Source organism: Sitophilus oryzae, unplaced genomic scaffold (assembly GCF_002938485.1).
Source record: "Sitophilus oryzae breed Bouriz unplaced genomic scaffold, Soryzae_2.0 scaffold_119_pilon_pilon, whole genome shotgun sequence".
In the NCBI taxonomy this organism is placed as follows: Eukaryota; Metazoa; Arthropoda; class Insecta; order Coleoptera; family Curculionidae; genus Sitophilus; species Sitophilus oryzae.
The window spans coordinates 2,014,302-2,036,353 of NW_022145837.1; the positions used below are offsets into that span (position 1 = coordinate 2,014,302).

The 22,052-nt window shown below is 31.2% G+C and overlaps 1 protein-coding gene across 1 annotated transcript in view; it reads right to left on the reverse strand.

The window, feature by feature from the left end:
- Positions 1–295: 295 nt before the first annotated feature.
- Positions 296–22,052, reverse strand: part of LOC115891893 (elongation of very long chain fatty acids protein AAEL008004-like) — a 36,629-nt gene continuing 14,872 nt past the window's right edge. The window contains exons 2-7 of the mRNA XM_030912488.1: positions 15,319–15,394; positions 14,788–14,978; positions 10,163–10,243; positions 9,901–10,063; positions 2,579–2,715; positions 296–1,274 (exon numbers count right to left, since the gene is read on the reverse strand). Coding sequence (XP_030768348.1) covers positions 1,086–1,274; positions 2,579–2,715; positions 9,901–10,063; positions 10,163–10,243; positions 14,788–14,978; positions 15,319–15,394 — 837 coding nt within the window. The 3' untranslated portion in view covers positions 296–1,085. The remainder of the gene's footprint in view (positions 1,275–2,578; positions 2,716–9,900; positions 10,064–10,162; positions 10,244–14,787; positions 14,979–15,318; positions 15,395–22,052) is intronic.

The following is a 22,052-nucleotide window of genomic DNA, read 5'->3' on the forward strand; positions in this document are numbered from 1 at the left end:
CTAAAACCGAATGGGCCTCCATTTCTAGTAAAGATTGTACGAGATTGATCGATTCGATGCCACGAAGATGTAGAGAAGTAATTAATTCAAAGGGATATTCCACTAAATATTAGTAATTTTTATATTATCTTGAATTTTAATAAACATTCTTCTTAAGTTTCCATACTTTTGACCAAGAAAATATTCATAATTTTTTATATATTTTTTGATAGCTGTAATTTTTTATTTAAATGTATTAGGTTTTGTAGGAAATTATTTGTAGGTCACGATTATATAAGTCGTTTTATTTCATATTTTAATTTCTTAGCATAAATGACAAATTAAAAAAGTTTCCATACTTTTGGCCACCACTGTATATTTATAGTTAATTTATTTTTGTTTCTTAAAATATTTTGATTCAAAGAAAATATGCAAAAGTAGGCAACGCTGTGACGGACAGGCTTAATCACGTGACTAAAAGTATATTTGATATGAACTATAGTGTAATTTATTGAAGCGGACATCCTGTATAGAGATTATACAGGTCAGAATTTTGTTAAATGTATATAAAAATTATTTTTTATCACTCAGAAAATGAGAATACGAGAAAAATAAATTAAGAATAAATCTCAGCAGCTCAGAATTGCAATGAATCAAAAAAACAAGGTTTTTGACTTCATTCTACTATGCCAGAATAATATTCTACTATAACTCAGATCTTCTAGGAATATCACCACTGAGCAATTTGTATCCTTGTAGATTTTTTTGGGTACAAATCGATATTCCCAAAAGTTTTTGTCAGTGTAGTAAACTCTCTACGAAGGTACATAGGCATACTCATTTATCATATGATCGATAAAGAAAACGGCGTCACAGTAACCTTTTACATACGACAATCGATGATAATTTTTGCTATTTCGATCCCAACATGTCACTTATTAAAAACTAAGTCAGTTTGTATGTCAGTTATAATCAAAAGCCACTGTAACGATTTTTTTTCGATCATACCGGTACCTAAACGCCACAAATGTATAGTCTATAATTCCATTGACAAGATTGAGCGTTTTTAATAATAATTAAACTAGAAAAATCAGACATTTCTTCTATTATTCGGTCTTCAGCGCCTTGGCAGTCTCCATTTTCTTCGGCTTGATGAAAGCCTGGTAGTAGAAGTTCGAGAATAGAGCGAAAAATATGGTCGAGTGTACCAGCAAGATGGTACCCATGATCTGTGGGTACCCGCAGTCAGTATAGAGCAGCTGTGCTGAATGTATGAACACCATTACGAACTGAATCTGTAATAGAAACAAATCGTAACTACTACATACTATTTTTGTACTAAATACCTATATAAAAAAATAAAAATATCGATATCGATATTTTTTAAATATCGATATTTTGAGTATCGATATTTTTGCCCATCCTTAATATGAGGGAAAAGTGGAAATTGTGAAATAACCGGTACCCAAACAGATTGCTGCGTGCGTGTGTTCGATTTTCGAGTGCCTTTTAACGAAGACAAGTATAATTCGTGAGCAAATAATTATGATAATAACACGGTACGACTTATAATGTTAGATTTCGTACCCGATATGTGGCTTTCAGCTAAACAGTGATAATTATTCGAATCGTAAATTGCATTGGGAGTGGATTTGCCAAGACCTTATAATCTCATTTGGGCCGGTTTTAGAGATTTAAACAGCGTCGAGAAAAATTATCGATTATTTGTTGTGAAAATATCGAAGAGTAATTTGTGCTGCCATCTATTGGGAAACTACCCTAAGCTTGTGAAAAGGATAAGACCATAGATATTAGGGTGTCCGGTAACCCTCAATATTTACAATAAACCTTGCCCCAAAGACGATTCATTTTCCCATTTAAGTTACATAGGAATTTGCCACTTTTTGCAAATAATTTTTTTCTCTCGATCTTGTTCTCTCGCAGCCATGACAATCACATATTCTTATACAGAATTGAACGCTCTACAAAAAAGGTCTCCCACAATTTTTCGATAAACCTACTCCTTTAAAAGTTATTCATACCATTTATACTTAAATTGATGATTTATTTTAATAATGTTTATTAAAATAAATCAGCTAAAATGATTTAAACTTCATTAGACTTGAAGATTTCTTAATTCCCAGCCTTATTCTTACCATGAGAATTGTATATTTTTACAGTAATAGATTAAATTTTTCAAAAATAATCATAATTTTGTCAAAAAAGTTGAAGAATTTAGGAATTTACCGAGTGGTTAACTTTAATCGTGAATAACTTTTGAAGGAGTAAGTTTATCGAAAAATTGTAAGAGACCTTTTTTGTAGAGCGTTTAATTCTGTATAAGAATATGTAATTGCCATGGCTGCGAGAGAACAAAATCGAGAGAGAAAAAAATGATTTGCAAAAAGTGGCAAATTCCTATGTAATTTAAATGGGAAAATGAATCGTTTTTGGGGCAAGGTTTATTATAAGGTGGTTGCTCAAATAGTTTAACTATATATAAAAATAGTCTCTTTATTAATTGTTTGTTTTATACTTAGCCAACAGTTATCTCTTCTTATGGAAATTCTATAAGATTTTCTTTCTTGAATATACTTACCAGCTGAATGTGAGTTAGGTGTTTCTTCCACCACAAATATTTGTGGTACTGTGGACCCATTGCTGCAACCATGTAGTAAAAGTACAGAATAACATGAACAAAGTTGTTGATCAAGTTTGAAAAAGTTCCATGTCCACCTAGAAAGAAAAAACAATGTTAATAAAAAAATTAAAGTCTTTTTTAAAATAAACTGAAAAAGACCAAAAATAATACGCCTCGTATACCGGGTGTTGCATCGTCGAGCGGGACATAGGAAATCCCATGTAAATTTTAATGGGGTCAATTATTGGCTTCCCTAATTATTTTAGAGAATAATTCTATTTAGGTTTATTGAAGAGCACTAAAACCCACATTCAAAAGAATAACTTTAGATATTTTTGATTAGCCCGTTTACGAGTTATCGCCGATTTCTTTTTAAATATTTCTCCTTTCTTATGGCCCTGTATTTACTTATGAGCACCAGTCAAGGTAAAAGATAACTGTCAAATGAAGTTGTCATTTCAGAAATTTATCTATTTAGTGCTTTATTATTATTATTAAAAACTCATACCTACATCGAAAATATTAGCCATGAATTACACTACCGAAGAAAAAGTATTGATGATTAAATGGTATTATCAAGGAAATAGTTATCAAAAGGTGTCGGACATGTTTGCTGCTCTGTATCCGAATAGACCGATACCTGGAAAATCTACAATCGCAAGGAATATCCAGAGATTTGAGACCAAAGGTACCCTAATAAATAACTGCAGATGTGAAGCAAGGCAGGAACAAAGAGAAGATGCAAGAAATGATACCGACTTGGAAGTTTTATTGTGCGTGGAAGAGAACGATGGAAAGATCAGCACAAGGAAACTTGAGGATGAAATAGGAATAGATCACACTACAGTGTTTTCGGAATATAATAAGTTATTGAATATTGTAATAATACTATAATTAACCTTTAATTGATTACTTTATTTTACTTTAATTCATATTAATTTGTATTTATAATAAAACTAAATCTTTAAGATTTCCGATGTAGGAATGAGTTTTCAATAATAATAAAGCACTAAATAGGTAAATTTCTGAAATGACAACTTCATTTGACAGTTATCTTTTACCTTGACTGGTGCTCATAAGTAAATACACGGCCATAAGAAAGGAGAGATATTTAAAAAGAAATCGGCGATAACTCGTAAACGAGCTAATCAAAAATATCTAACATTTACATGGGATTTCCTATGTCCCGTCCGACGATGCAACACCCGGTATGAGTACCAAATTAAAAGGCAATTAGCAATAATTCCAATTAGTATTAAAATACATTTTAGGAGCTTTGTATTGCAATACGTGTTTTACACATAGAAAATATTGTTAAGCAAAAATGATTTTCACAATTGCATTGTGGGTAAAACAGAGCAGAAAGTATACTAATTAAATGTTGCATCCATTTTTTTTGTCGAAATACCAAAAAAGACTTTAAAATGTATCGTTTATATTGATGATCCTCTGGTAAAAAAACGTCGATGGAGTTGTTGTATTAGGGTTAGTCCTATACAGGCTGTCCCAGAAATAAGTGCAAGCATTTTAACTGGTAGTACAGTTCAAACCCAGAGAATTTTTTTTTGAAAATTCGAAATTTTTTTAAATTTTTTTTTTGGAAATTCTTATAGTTTTTAATTAAAAAACATATTTTCTTGATAATATGGCAACATAGGTATTAGATTAAATTTACAAGAAAGAAAATCCAGAAAAGATCCAGTCTTTCTCAAAATTTTAGCAAAAAATCATATTTTTTGGAAATTTTCAAAGTAAAATAACTCCGTTATTTTGGACTTACTTGAAAAACGATAAAGAGAAAATATGTTTCTTTTATCGAGATTTACCACCCCTTAAAATGCTTCCACTTATTTCTGAGACACCCTGTATAAGTATTATTCAAAAGACAACCCTCGTAGACGACTCTTTGGCTGGCATTCCATTTTGATCTAGCTTTCTCTTACAATAAATCTCAGCAAGATATACAAAAATCTCGCCGGAATGTTATAAATAATTCGACAGGTACATATGGAAAAATGAAAATATTACGCCAAAAAAACAAGTGATAAGTGATGAAACTGGAGCAATCGCGTTACTCAAGGCGCTGTTGCCGACTGTACGCGGCGGCGTCGGGTATCAAATCTGCTCGCTACATATTTGCGTTTTGCAATATCCCAAGACAGAATCTAGTAACTATAGCAAATGGGATTGCACCATTTATTAGAAAGTAACTAGGTGTACACCAAATGATTAAATTTGCGAATTATCTGTAACAAGACTACTTGGCTTTGGCTACAGACAGTTTTAAATTGTGCGGAGCAATCAACAATGATTGAAATACTAGAATCGGGTTGTAACTCATCACACAGTCTCAGGATTTTAACAAAAGCCTGGATCTGAGATGGTTTTACAGAGGTTAGTCCTCCATCTCCGATCAGTCGTTTATAGCACGAGGTTGCCATCTCGGCGCACTCAGTCATGAGGTGTTCTAATGTCCCTAATTCCATTATAATCTATTTTAGACAAAAAGTTTTCGGATAAAAGTTGTAGATAGTAACATCCCTAAATCCCTGATGAGTTTGTGTTCTCCGATTTTTTCCAAAGCCTGTTATTTTTGACATATGACACAAACATATGTTTTTTTTTAAATAGAAACCATAGTTGGCCATGACTTCATAAAAAGCGCCATTTTTTAAGGTTTTCAGCGATATAGTCTATAAAATGAATAACTTTGAATTTTGACCGTTATTTTTTACCAACATGGCAAATATAAAATCCCTCTATCCAAAAAGTTACTGATATTCTTTAAAATGAGTGCTGGAACGAATCAGATAGGTAACTTTTTACCTTTTTTTTACTTTCGTGAAATAGAAAAGGAAAATAACAAGACAAGTGACAGTTCTTCCTCTTCTTGCAAAAATCAATGCGAAACTTATGCGAAATGCCATAATTGACAAAAGTAAAATGTCATCAGCCTTTCACATTTCTAAATATCAGACCAATGCCGTCTCTAATAGAACAGCCTCGGAGCGAGATTTATGACGTCACGCTAGTTAGATACCTCGGATTAATAAATATGTTGTAGAATACATGGAAAACATAATTATTCCTCGTATTTTTTGGTTTGTACTTTTAAAACTGATATAGTTTACATGAAATATACATAATATACAGTTAATAAATACAATATATATACCTATTTATAGTAATAAATACTTTGGCAAATAAACTATGAACCATACAAATGCAGCAAATATTTTACAATATACCTACAAATAATGAATAGGTAGATAAGATAATGGGTAAAATGTAAAAAATATTTTAGATTTTGGGGTTTGAAAATCGATCTAATTTAATAAAAAACATTCAATATCTACTAATTGTGATGTATTATTATTTGCATTCACAAAATTTATATGTATATTTTGCAAGCATTAATGTTCGAAAAATTATATTTGCAAATAATACAATATCATAGAAAAAAGGCGTCAGCGATGGCTATGAAATAAAGATCGCTGTCATTTTATATGTAAAATTATTCTAAAATTTTTGATTTTCTTGGGATTTAGGTTCGGGAAAAGCACTGATTAAATTTTCATTTGGTTTTTCATTATTTTTTTTTGGTTTAAAAAAAACGTTATAGCCTAAAATATATAAAATAAATAAAAAAATAAACGTTTATAGCCTTCATCAGTGTTGTGTCATATGAAAAAAATAGTGTCGAATATAATCCAAAAAATTACATATACGAGGAATAATAATTATGTTTTCCATGTATTCTACAACATAATTAATCCGTAGTATCTAACTAGGGTGACGTCATACATCTCGCTCAGAGGCTGTTCTATTAGAGACGGCATTGCATCAGCATGGCCGCCAAGTTGCTAACCTAATAAAATTTACACTAGAAAAGCCCGCGGGAACTGTCAAATTCAAAGTTATTCGTTTCACAGACTATATAAGCTATAATATGTTTTATTTTTTCAAAAAATTACTGAGTTATAGCCAATTCTTATCTTTCTTGACTAATTTCACTTAGTTGGCATGGTGTTGTTATTTTATTATGATTTATAACTTATAAAAAGACTAAATATATTATTAAATGGCTCTTTACAATTTACATTACACAAACTAAAACTTAAAAAAAGTAATATCACTACATACATTTTAAGTTATTTTACAAAAAAAGTTCAAAAAATCCGTCATTGTTTTGAGTACATAAATGCATCTTTTTAAAACTGAATTTATTCTCACAGAATGACCGGTGGACTTAATTAAACTTCTCCTGTACCGCCACTTCGAGTGCCTCTCTTAATTCATAAGTTCATTTATAAACCTCCCTTGTTGTTAACCACACCGCATAAAAAAATCTAAAATGGATAGGTCAGGTGATCGAGTGATCGTAGGAGGCCCATGCAATTGGTTCACTTCTTTCTATCCCTGAATCTACATAATTATAATATAAATAATTTTTTAACTTAAGTGTGTCATAATGAAATTCATGTTGGAACCACTCTATTAATGCGCGAGTATCTAAATTTAACTTTTCTAACATGTCTTCGAAAACGTAAACGTAACGTTCACCGGTCAACGTATCCTCGAAAATGTCTGGCCAAGAAAAGTTTAACCAATATCCTTCACGCTTTTCTTCATGTGAAATTCATATTCACAATTTTTGTTTATTTTAATTTACAAAGTTTGGATGTGACAGTTTCACCTTTCTGAAAGCGCGACGATTGAACTTGTTCCCATAGCTAACTAAGTGAAATTAGTCAAGAAAGATAAGAATTGGCTATAACTCAGTAATTTTGTGAAAAAAAATATATTATCGCTTATACCGCTAAAAAGCTTAAAAATGGCGCTTTTTATGAAGTCATGGCCAACCTTAGACAAGGAAAGAGAGGGGACAGGTAACACGGCAGCTGAAAGTGAGGCAAGTTGTCACCACGCGAAATTCTCCAATGGCGTAGCATCAGAAATTAGCTTGTACCTAGACGGTATAAAATATTTATTAAAACGTAAACTAATATATCGTTCATTTTTGAGTAATGCATATACAATTTTGTATTTTATAGTCTCATCTTTATAATATTAGAATATCTCAGTCGATAATGCAAAATTTTTTAACAGTCACAGTGGACTGATTATCAAGACAATTATTTATTTATTAACGAGTGTATAATGTATAATTAAATAAAAAATAATGTAATAACATATATTTTAAACGTGTACATATATATATATATATATATATATATATATATATATATATATATATATATATATATATATATATATATATATATATATATATATATATATATATATATATATATATTTTGTTTCGTTTCTTTGACCTGTATACTATATATTTTTTTGTTTTCACTCTTGGCTTTAGGTCGTTGGGGTTGCAAAGATGTTTCTAGATTTTGGTTGTCACGACGTTTCGACAGTATATGTCTTTTTCAAGCCTCTTGAACGTAGATTCTTACAGAGTTAAAATTTGTTAAACTGGACAACACAATAACACATATTAACTATTGTTTTTAATTGTTTTTGGACATTACACTTTACTACGAGCACGTACGTATTTCCTTGCAGATCGCTCTGTATAAAACACATTTATCGGTTCAATACCCGATGTCTACTCTAGAAGTAGTAACTCTAGAAGTAGATATTAATATTTGTAGATTTAATATTTGTTACCTTCAATAAGAATATCCGAATTTATCCACAAAAAAATAAAACAATTCTAGAAGCTTTGTGTTATTTTATTTATTTTTAAATTTTTATTAATTACTCACTGAAACTGTTATTATACACTTAAATTAGCAAATTTTTTAAAAGAATATATAAAAAAATATATGTATGTAGTAACAAGTAGCCCACCACAAGTTTGTCCATCCCCAACAAATCTTGGCAGGTAAATTTAAGTTTTATATAACAACTATACATGTAGATTTTTATCATTAGAATTTTTCATTTTTTTATAGTTTACAATTATTTTACATATTTGATAACAATACCAAAACAATACTTTATACATTTTTTTATATGTAAAATATATAACAAAATGTTTATTGCGGAAATTGTATTTCTCTGATTATAATTCCCTACGCCACTGGTGAAATCCGGTCTGAGTAGCAATATTTATAGTTTCAAACACTAATTGTAATACAGGATATTGAAAATACTACTTGGAATTATTAAAAATAGTTTGGTTTGGATGTGGTACAAGACATATTAAAAGCATTTTACATATTTTTACTGCTATAATGAAAAAAATGTACATTTTATGACCACATCACAAAAGTTGTGTATCGATTTTTACCTGTGAAATGTAATTCCAGGCACTTTTTTCTCGCTTCGGCCTTTGCAGCCATACGCTGAACATCTCACCGTACTAAACAACACAGTTTATAAATTTAAAACAAAACAGTTGTCACAAAAAAACATAAAAATTCGCTCGGTGTCACCTCGAAATCTTGTCACCAAAGTATGGCCGCCGATCGAATTTTGGCCTCACTAACCGATCACGGGAGAATTGCGTGTTACCCGTTCCCTCTCTTTCCTTGTCCAAGTGGCCAACTATGGTTTCCATTTAAAAAAACATATGTTTGTGTCATATATCAAAAATGACAGGCTTTAGAAAAAATCGGACGACACAAACGACACAAACTCATTAGGGATGCGATTATCTACAACTGTTATCTGAAAACTTTTTGTCTAAAATAGATTATAATGGAATTAGTAAGCCATGAACTTTTTCAAAAATCTGAAAGGCGCATATTTATGACCCCACAAAACTGCAATTCTTTCCCCATTTAACCGACTCTCTATCTCCAGTAGTTTCCGAAATACCCATAGAGAACATCGTAGGAAACTCACCCTGTATGTTGTATTGAAGTATTCATCTTTATACCACCTTGTTTATTGCAATATAAACACAAGAATACTACTATAAATTAGATTTGAGCAACTGAAATGTATTCTTGCGCAAAAAAACGACGACGAGTAGCAGCGATTCTACGACAAACAAAGCTCATATTAAAACGTAATTTTGAAAATTTATGATGCATCAAGGTCACGGGACGATTTGAAGCCGAGATGGGCATTAAGGTCGCATTTGGCAACGCGGCAATTATTATTAAGAGTTTCGTCATGAAGGCGCACCTTTATTATTAAAATCTTATTGGACACAAACTATTTTATACATTTTTATTATTTTTTGGTAATTAATTTTAATTATTTTATATTATTATTTTGCATTTTTTTTTGTTTTTTCTTGGTATTATTCTTACCGGCAATGAACCTAACCAAGAACCAGGTCTCTATGGGCGTGAGACTGTGATGGTACACGTGTAAAAAGCTGACTTGACTGTCTTTCTTTCTGAGGACGAAGAATACAGTGTCGGCAAATTCAGTAAGTTTGGATAGGTAGTAGATGTAGCATAGTCTGGCCATCTGAAAATAAAAATCATAAATTTAGAGAGAATAATACAGAATATGTTGTTGAAGGACCACCCTGTATTTTTTAACAGTTAGCTTTAACATTTAACTTACCCTGATAGCTTTCTCGTTATTGGTATAGTCGACAGGTTGACATTTAAAACTGTAGTCCCAAAACCATCCACTAGCTAAGTGCTAAAACAAAAAAGCAATTTTTAAGTAATTTGTTGCTAAATTATTTGACTTTTTAGTCTCTTTTTAAATTGAAAATTAAAAGTCCCCATCTGTCTATTATACGAGGGAAAACAAAGTGTTGTTATTTTGGTGGAAGTTTGAAACACCCTGTGGAACGGTTTACTAAAGGAAAGAATTTAAAAACTACTTTATCCCTAAGGTGCATGTTTTGTCGATAGTTTTTTGATTTATCTCATTAGCTTTTTTCTGTTGGAGAGATTCGCTAAAAACATGCCATTGTTTTGAAAAATGACAATTGGGAGTTGGAACCTTTGGTGTTACACAGCAAAATAACAACACTAAATCATCACAATACACCAAAACACCTTTACTTTTACACTGGACGCGCGTTTCGCTAACCATGTTAACATCATCAGCAGATGATCAAGACTTGAAAAATTGCTTAAAATTGCATATTGTTATTGTTTATAATAACTACATTTACATATTGAAAAAAAGTCAAAGTAGGTTATTACAAGATATAACAACAGTGTGTAGGTTGTAAATACTCACTGATTACGTTTAAGATTCATCAATGAGTATTTGTTTTTAGTACATGGTCTAATATTAGAAAAACAATTTTAAATGAAATGCATATAATGTATTTACTATATTCAATACGGCTGTATTAATAAATAAATTAATAAATAAATGCCTTTATTGTCAAAAAAAAGGTAAAGTAAACAAACAAAAGAGAATACAAGTACACAAATTACATTGTCAGTCTTATTGTTCAAAATAAACATTTATAAATGTTTACAATGTCAAAGAAAAAAAAAATAAAAATAATATTCAAAAATATTTAGTAAGTTTATAGGAAAGATAGTAATAGTAAATATTAGACCAGTGTTTACAAGATCAAATTCGATTATTAAAATATAAGTCATTTACGGCGTAGAATAAGATTTCAATGCTTTGCGAAATGAAGAAAATGATGTTATGGATTTGATTTCAAATGGCAGGTGATTGTGCATTTTTTTCGAGTTGTATAATATTGAACTTTTAACTAACTCCGAGCGTGGGGTAGGTAGATAGAGATCTTGCTCCGCATTCCTGAGTGGATAAGTGTGAGATGGCCTTTCTTGAGAAGCTGATACATGCTTACGTATTAGGCAAACGGATTCAAATATAAATAAGGAAGGAAGAGTTAATATTTTTATTTTTTTTAAAAAGTCCTGGCAATGAGTTCTGCTGTTTAGTCCCAGTGACTATCGAACAGCTCTCTTCTGGAGCTTGAAAATGCAGTCAAATTGAGGGAAAATGCGGTCAGAATGGAAGGGCATATCTAAGGTCCGACTCAAAAAGTGCATAATAAACAGTTCTAGCCACTGACATTTTAAGCTCCTTAGAAACAGATCTTAATGCAAAACAGGCAGAGCTTAATTTTTTCGACAAAGCATCGATATGCATATATATAAACAACATGAACTGATCTAAACAATATGAACTGATCTCAGACACACCTAAAACTCATATTTGACAAATAATGATGACGTAACGGTGAAAGATAGCTGAACAGTCTATTTTATTTTTATATTGAGTAAAACTGATTCTCAAATGGTGTATTTTGTTAATTTCTATAAAAATTAGTGTTAATTTTTATATAAATTTTTAGTAAATGATGTCTAAAGATTGACCTCGCTAAAATTATCATTGATTGTTATTCCCTAGCCGTCTTTGACGTCGTTTTTTTCGATCATACGGTATAAGATGACGCTTTTACCCAATTTTTTTTCAAAATATTGGACTCTGATCTCTTTTCCTAGAAATCTAAGATCTGACCACGTACTACCATTCAGACAACAGGTACCGTTCATTCAAATTTTACCACCGTGGCCTGGCTTTCAGGAAAACGATCATTACTGTCGTTATATAAGAAGCTGTTTCGCGCTTTCTCTCCCAAGGACGCGCGTTTCTTTTCAAGGCCACTGTCTACGTCATTATACGAGCATACGGCGGCACGAACTTCTTATGTAAACACTTCGGCCGAGTTAAGTATGCCCATCAGCTACGTGTAGCAGGTGAAATTGACCGTTGGTAGAGGTCAGTGGGACGATGACTTTCACTGTCAAGGTCGCGAGAGCTTTAGAAAGATTGAAATTTGAATAGGGAGAGTCAATTTTCGGATTTTTTGGATTATTTTCCTTTAGGAAGAGAGTCTATAGTTATTTTTTTCCCTTAGCGAGTTACGTTTTAAAAAATATTCGGAAATTATTATTTCAAGGAATTTACTACGAGTAGAAAAAATATTGTGCTGGGTTGGTGTTGGTTTCTATGTAATCTGACAAATAAATAAAGCTGTCTCTTTAGTTGTCAGTTTTGAGTCAATATTTTTTAATTCTCTTTCGTGTCGATTGCTGATTGAATTAGAGCCAGAAATGGCTCAAAACGAAATAAGTAAATTATCAACAGATATTTTTCGAAGGGCAGTGCAAAGATGTATAAATGAGTGTATTTGTATTGTTATATTATAGTCGTTTAATTATAACTTCGCGATTGTTTGCGTTTTCTTTTTATTTAACATTTATTTATTTTCTTGTAAATTTCTTGTATCATTTTTTTTTCTTTCTGGGGTTAAATGGAAGAGCAGAACATAATAATTTATGTTCTGAACGATGCCAATTATAGCAAAAAAAATCTTAACGGACCGCAAACGAACTACGTCAACTCGCCCGTTTGACGAAACAGGAGCCATTACCAAATAAAAGCTGTTAATTCTTGTTAGTTTATTATGTTCTATTTTGGTTACCCGTTTGTTACTTTTATTTTTTATGGTATTTATTTTATTTTTTTATTATGAAAGATTAGTTGGAAAAGTTTGGACTCAGGGTGTACGGGGAGGTCATGCTAGAGTGTACTATTTGCGCTGTTTGATACTACTTTTTGTTCGCGGAGCAATTTCGTGCATGAAAAGTAGTACCAAATAGCGCAAATAGCGTGCTCCACGAACTCACCATTAGTTTCAACTACCGTTAGTTTTTTTATAATACCATTATACTAATATAATTTTGTGTATAATACCAATTACCAATATATGGTTTGTTGCCTCGACTTTATTTTATTTCATTCTCAACTATAAAACACTGGCTATGATAGAAAAAAAATGAACACTGGTCAATATTAATGCTGGGTTTATACAACATTTGCATAAGTCCTAATCATAATCACAGTCTTAATCATCGTCATAATCACAACGCAATTGTAATGTGCGTTTATAGAACATTTTCATAATCATGATTTTTATATCAGTGAAATTGGGTAACATAATTAAAGGCTAAGTTCTTCCCCTAGGAGATGCAAGACCTTGTCGTTGGTGGGGAAACTCCTGGTCAGGTGCTGGGGGGAATCCCCTCTAGCACTTGGCTTGGTCTAAGAAGCATCTCACTCATCGTCTTGTCCCTGACTGTAGTGTCGTGGCCAGGGAATTGCACCAAGACATATAACGATACCGGACGGGGCTACGGACAGCCTCAACCTTGGGGCACCGGGGGCCACCCCATTGTATTTACCCCTTACTTCTACATGCGGGGCTCTGTAGAAGTGGACCGACTGTCCCTAGCGACTCATAGGAACACTATGAGATCTGGTAATAATAGTAATAAAAACATCACCGGTGAAGCTGTGGGGAAACCCCCTAGCGACACTGGGAACAGTAACAATGAAAGTTCCAAGGGGCCAAACCCAAAGAGAACTACAGGAGAGGTGGCTGACACTTGCGTGAGACCATCCTCCGCAAGTGGCATACAAGCTACCACCTCCTCCAAGGGTCGGGAGCCTACCTCCTACCTCTAAACCCAACAGGCGACACAAGCTACCGTTTCGTCTACCCGGCCTGGGTCGTAGCTCCTCGACTGTGAGGGACACGGGTCTCCGTAGGAAGTCCTGGGACTGTATGATGAGTTATAACTCAAGAAAGGGGGACACAATAGATCTCTAAGGTCGCAGAGATTAACCCCCCTCCCACTTATTCTAATTCTAATTCTAAAGGCTAAGTTCATCATAGATGTCAACAGGTTTATAAGAAGTCGATAGTTTAACTTTTATGATTATGACTATGATTGTGATTACGACTATGTAAATGTTGTATAAACCCGGCATAACTTACGCAAAGACCTAATTATCACTTAAAAAAATGTATCATTTCTAACTTTCAACAAATCTTGAATTCAACAAATCTTGCAAGACTCTTGAAATTTCTTGCATATTAAAGTCTTGTCGTGTCTTGAAATTCAAGATAAGAAATTTTCAAAGTCTTGTCTTGAATTTCTTGCAAGAGTTTTGGTCTTGCAAGACTTTTTCAAGACTCTTGTGCAACACTAATTTTAACAGTTGCTATGGAAAAAAATAAAATCCGATGGTTCTCTCATTGCTTTGTCACATTTTGTTCAAAATTAGCTTGGAGAGACAAATAATAGAACTCAACTAAAATATTATTTCTATGCCTACCATGACGTCTTTTTTATTTGGTCGTACGCTATTTAATTAATAACCAACTTGATAATTACCTCGTACATCATGTACAAGCTCATCAAAACTTGGGCACCGTTATACACTATAAGGATATTTTTCAGCTTGAACGGTTTTCTGTTGGCCATCATCCTGGGTCCCATCCATAGGATGACGTAGAGATATGTCAGTACCATGAGTAATGTGGGTATGGGGCTCTCTATCAGCGGCCATTTTGACGTTCTAGGGTCTAAAAATGTAGATTATTGATATGTTTTCACAATAAATCAAAATAAAATAAACAAAAAAAACAATTTCAAACGTTTCAAATAATATAGAAAAAATTAAATGTAATACCTTGTATGTAATTATATATCGAAAAACTATGGTTACGCTCGTTGAATTTGACACTTATGTCAGTTTAATAATAGGTATATTTTTGTACTTTTGTGCTTAGGTGGTAAAAGTGCTTTACTTATATGCCTAGGCGTTAAAATGGCTTTTTTATATTGTCAATCACGTCGCAAAAATTAATACTTTTGTGACGTTTGAAAAAAAAACACTTTTTTTATCCTAATTTTGCTACATACCCCCCATTTTCTCCAAAGTGTTTTGATATACATCTCCGTATCTTTCTGCTAAGACTCTGGCCAAAAATGGAATGTCCTAAAATAGAAAAACAAATTAATAAGAAATCATACAACACTAAAGGTCTAAGAAGACGTAACTACTAAAAACTACAGTGTTCTTACAGTGTACTTCTACAGTTCTATTTAGATATTTTAAATAGTTTTTTCTTTGTTCTTTTTGTATTTTTTTGCTTTTGACGATGGGAGAAGATATACCTCCTGAAACTTTAAGCATTTTTTTCGGATATGAATTCTTCAAGTTATTATGACAATATCTTCAATAATATTTTCCAAAGAAATATACCGAAAAACCTCCATCCATTTTTTAATCTATTTTACTATCATTTACTTCCACTCGTTATTGACATTGACTGACATCGCGTCTGATTACTGAACTGTCCGTCATAAGGACAGACGTCTGATCACTTTACGTGACTGACATGTGTGTATAGACCTTAAGAGTCCATTTCACTAGTCCAAAAAAGTAGGAAATTAAGCGTTCGGCATTTAACGTTTTATGTAAAACTGGCTAGCTATTTTTACACAAATTAAGAAGGAAATTAAAGATAAAGGATTATACTATATCCATATTGTAGTACATTTTTAGAAAACTTCTTTATTTTTAAGATTTTGATGGTCAAACATCAACAAAGTATTCCTTATGTTTGGACTAAATTTTCTCGAAAATAAAGATATAATTTAAAATTCCGTTACAATACGGAAATAGATTGAAGTTTTGTGATTACAATGATATATAATTTATATGGTTTTGTAACAAATCGCTCGCTATTTTGTGGCAAATGCTGAAGCTCTGCAAACCTTAATCAAGCCCTAATCAAAGCACGTGTGTTTGGAATTTTGGGTGTGGCTTAACATGACAGGATCGCGCTAAGCCTAAGCATATTTCTAAAATATAATATATATTTCCTTCGGCCACACACCCGCTCTACCCGACCCTTGAGAGCCACCCAAACCAAATTAATATTTTTTTAAGGTTATTCGGCCTAAATCTCAGACAAAATAATTAGTTATTGAACCCTGAACATAAATTCATATTTTCTAATCACTTTCAAAGTCAATCAAAATCAGAATAATATATTTTCAAACAGATATTTTTATATTCTACGAATTTTGATAGCTTGTGTGTGTTATTTTTACGCATGTTGTACTTGTAATAATTCAAATAGCCTTCTGCCTAAATCTCCTGATAAACATGCTCGTGGTAGACTGAGCCTTAGGCGAAAAACCTTGAATTTTGGTATTAATTATCGAAAAATGTGACGAAACATCGATAATCTTAGCCTGTCTACGAGAAAGCTCTTAATTGGCTTGATTTTGTATGAATTAACTAAATGACGATGATTTGTACAATATGCGTATTCTAGGAATTTCAATATAGGTGATCATTATTACATTAACTTTTTGGTGATGACGTATTTGTATGTTATGAATGATGACACATGTATTTTCCCTTAATGGGAACAGCTATAGATTATTAGGGTATACTAGATTAACTAGTTGATAGCAAAAGTTGCAAAAGGGGTCACAATAAGAATGACCACAAAACAGTGGGTACAATTTTTTTTCTCATTTGTAGCATTCGAGGAATTTATTTTGGAAAAAGCATTTTTTACGAATAATTTGATACCACACACTTGGTATTTCGAGTCAAATTGTCGTTATGAACCGCATGTTACAAATTCAAATAAATCATATGAGAAAATGTCAAAAGTTGACATATAACATGTCATTCTACTCAGAGTGTTATTTTCTATCGAATAAAGTAAAAAAATACCGAATGTATAATTTAAAAATTAAAAGTTGTAGTAATTTTCGGTGAAACAGGATGTGATCAAAAACAATTGAATACGTCAATCAATTCTAATTTATGTCATACACTAACATACCAACTCTCGTTTTTTATTTGAAAAACTAAAAAAGTTTTAGGGGAGAGCCACTTTTGAGACGCACCCGGTATATTATTAGGGTTTATTAGATTAACTAGTTGATTGCAAAAGCTGGAAAAAGGAGTCACAAGAATGGCCAAATACAGTGGGTACAATTTTTTTTCTCATTCTGGTTTACAATTCATTTCGTATATCCAAGATGACTTCTATCATTAGACTCTCCCATTACGCACTGAAAAAGGGTTTCTATACCTAGTTTAAGCCCTACTGGCAAAATATATTATTTAAAGTAATTTATTTTAATAGAAATTCAAGTTTTGTTCTTAACTAGCTTGAGAGGCATGTCTAAGTTTGATAATTATTACTTTTTGTCATGGCAACTACGATTCTGAAGCACCCTGTATACTCAAAAATAATTTAAAGTGTGTATCTTAACCTTTTCTAAAAGATTTATCTATTTAATGTTTTTTCAGAGTTCTAAAATAAAATAATGAACTTTATCATTGACTCACCCTGTAAAAATACTCTGTATGTCTGCTACATTGTATTAAGCAAATAAAACAAAGAATTAAAAAAAATAAAGAAAATAACTTTAGTAAGTCGCCAAAAATGAAATATTTTGATAAGGTTTGCTGTCCATACGATTGTTGATGTCTCCTAGGTATAGCATTAAATTTCAAGTACAGGGTGAGTCAACGATAGAGTAAAGTCCATTATTTCATTTGTTTCGAGGTTTACAAAAAAATATTAAATATAAAAGTTATAGAGATGGTTAAGATACACATTTTAAAATTATTATACAGTATACACGGTGCTTCAAAAAAGTGTAGCGAATATAACATATGTGTTTTTTAAATGCAACACCCTATTTTTTATTTTATTTTTAGATTCTGCGTAAAATTCCATAACTTTTTTATATATAATGTTATATACCTAAAATTAAAATTAATAGTTTTTGTTATATTTAAATTTGTTTAAACAAATGTTAGATTGCAGTGGGTTAAAAAATTGTCAATGATAGCATTGATTCTGAAGTTGGACAACTAAAATTTGGTAGGAGAATTTTATAGAGATATAGAAAAAGACCTATGTAAAGATATTTTAGTTAGATGTTACAGGGTGTTCAAAATATATTTAGGAATTTGAACTACTTAAAATTAAGGAATTTCAAATTTTTTAAATGGTACATCCTATATATTATCATTTTTTCTGATAGATTTTACCAAACTCTTCAACTTTTATTAAGAATGTCATATACCTATTTTTATTAGTTTGCGATTTATTCCAATTTTTTCTATTTTTACCCATATTTTTAATACAATTGCGCTATAACATCATAGTTACCATGACAAAAAGTAATAATTATCACAATTTCATGTCTGTTAAGCAAGTTAAGAACTAAATTTGAATTTTAGTTTAATTTGTTGTAATAAGTATAAATGGTAAAGATAATAGTTACAGATTTTCTTGAAATGAATTAGTCAATGTGATTGATATACATGGACAAGCTTAGAAAACCACATTTTTTAGATCAGTACTATATATATTATATATGTAGTACCTACTTTGCTAACTACTATAAGGATCTGGTATATTATCTAGAAAACATCTTCAGTGTGTTAATGGGACGGTTTTGCGGCAGTAGTAATATTGGCTTTACCAAATGAATTATAAACCAGAATTACTACAAAAAAAAAACTTTACTGTATGTCGAAGAAAATTCCTATATCAGTAGCCTTCAGCAATTAGGTAATAGGTAATCTAGTATTACCCTAATCTGTGGCTATTCGCCCCGACGAAAAATCCCAAGTGCCATCTTTCATAATATAGAAATACACCAAGAAATTCACTACTGCGATTTAGTTTATTTGAGTAAAGTTAATTAATTTCAACTAATACCAGCAATTGTAACTAATTATGAAGCTACTTGTTAAAGGTAAGTAATAAATAGTTTTGTTTTGTCATGGTAACTATGATTTGATAGGGTAATTGTATTAAAAATATCGGTAAAAATAGAAAAAATGGGAATAAATCGCAAACTATTAAAAATATGGATATGACATACTTAATAAAAGTTGAAGAGTTTTGTCAAATCTATCAGAAAAAATGATAATATATAGGGTGTCCCATTTAAAAAATTTGAGATTTTTAATTTAAGTAGTTGAAATTCACAAATATATTTTTGAACACCCTGTATCATTTAACTAAAAATATCTTTACATGTATCTTTTTTTTCATCTCTATAAACTCTCCTATCAAATTTTGGTACTCCAACTTCAGAAACAATGGCACTACTGACAATTTTTACCACTCTGCAATTTAACATTTGTTTAAATAAATTGAAATATTACAAAACTATTAATTTTAGGTATATATAACATTATATACAAAAAAAGTTATGGAATTTTACGCACAATCTAAAAATAAAATAAAAAGTAGGGTGTTGCCTTTAAAAACATATGTTATAGCCGCCACACTTTTTGAAGCACCTTGTATACTCTATAATAATTTTAAAATGTGTATCTTAACCATCCCTATAACTTTTATATTAAACATTTTTTTTGTAAACCTTTGAAACAAATGAGATAATGGACTTACTTTGTCGAATTTTTATTGATGAGGCGCGTCGTCTAATTTTTTATGAAAAACATCGAGAGAATATCGTTGCCCCTCTCACGGATACCCCGTAGCTACAGAACGGACAGACGTACTGTATTTGTTGTATTTTAATATTATAAAGAACTTAACACTAGATAGGTAATGAAAGATTCTTAACATTTATATTCAAAAATATGCACTTTTTTCTCTATAAATAAACTTTACTATTTTGTTCCATAGTATGATCCCTGGATATTCTTGATAAGAGCAAAAACTTTTTTATTATTGACGTTTGGAGAAAAATGCTTTATTTATAAAAGTTTTTGCTTGTTTTAAAATAGTTAACTCCGTTTATACTTTTCCGAATTTCCATACCGTTTTAGAGAAAAACAAAAGAATATGGTTGAATTTTTTCCGCAAAAAAAAAGAAAGTTATCAAAATAAAAAAGGGTCTCTATGGTAATATCACTTATAAGGTACGTTCAGGCTGAGAGCGTCGAGCGTCGCGTCGCGTTTGCGTCGCGTCCGCGTGTCGAAATGGAATCAATTCACTTAACTTAAATTAGACCGTTCAGGCAGACAGCGTCGCGTTTGGCGTTGCGCTAGCGTCCGCTGAGCGTCGGGGTTCGAGTTCAATGGGGCGGACGCGACACAAACGCGGCGCGACGCTCGACGCTCTCAGCCTGAATGTACCTTTAGTTTTCAGTGTTTGGGAAATAATTATTATTAATTTTGATTAAGGGAGTATTTTTTGATGTATTAAAAAAAATCTGAAGGAACATAAAATTTAAATAGTTAAATGCTACGTAAAAGGGGATAATAAAAAAAACTAATAAAGAAAGACCTTAATAGGAAAGGAAGTAATAAAGAAAGACCATAAAAAATAGAGTGGATACTTTAAAGGACTCAGGAGATAGATGGGAATGATGAGGATGATGATATGTATTGTTCATCTTATTATCTTTAAAAAATACATTTATTAATCCTGGAATATTATTAGATAATAAAAACTGTTGTCTTGAGATCTTTTAAAATTCTTTTTTAAATATTCACGAATAGTTTTATTTTGGTTAAAAATAAATTTTTGATAGCTCCAAAGATTATCTCATCTACGAAAATACTAGTTATGTAAATACCACGGGTATATCACTCGAGCCTTCGGTATTTTTGCTAGATTTTGGGATTCCTCATTGTCAACTTGGACGATTATTGTGTACAAAATTACACGGGAAATAATATTTATAGCGTGGTTTTAGTAAACAATCATAAAAATTAAAAGCATATGAATGGGAATTTTTGATGCAATCTCCGATGGGTCTGTTAGACTATGCAGGTGTAGAAGAAGATTTTGTAAAGTTGTTTGCAAGATAGAACTGGTTTTTCTAGACATTCTAAGGTTACTAACCTGCTGAAATGGGAATTTAAAAATATTGCGGAATATTTTTTGCTGTCTTGGCATATAATTAAAACTAAATCCTATCAGAGCTAAAGTTTTTTTTAAAATAGACTAACTATGTAAGCAGTATATCACCGGATTGTCCGTAGAGAGGAAAAACTTTCTTATTATTGACATTTTTGTTGAAATGACATTGTTTCCAAATTTCAATACCGTTTTAGATTTCACAAGTTAGTATTTTGGACAAAAGTTATTCTTTGTGAAAATTCCGTGCTTTAACTTTGTGAGACTATCTTTTTATCAAAGTAAAACAAAAAAGTTTGTCAGATGGAAAGTATAAAGTACATTCTCAACTACGTTCAAAAATCATAATATGTGTTTCTAGGTTTATTTATAAGTAACAAAATATAATAAAAAATAAACCGAAATAAATTCTAATACCAGTTAAAAAGAACTTGTTGAGCAATCTGAATTAATAATCAAATTTAAGACATAGCAAACAGTTTAGTTTTTTTTATTTCATTAAACTTGCAATACTGCAGTAATAGTTTAATATTTTTTTTTGTCTCTTTTAAGGAATATAATAATTTTCATTTGGCATTTAGCTTTAATAAGTACATGATCTTACTGGTAAATTTTTAATAAAGTTCAATAAATAACAAAAATATAAACAAATAGTCTTAATATCTTATAAAATTAAAAAATAATTATTTTAGTTATTGATGTAACTCTAAAAGTGAAAATCAATGAAGGTTTTCATCTTAATACGAGATACAGACCTTCATTCTCTTTTA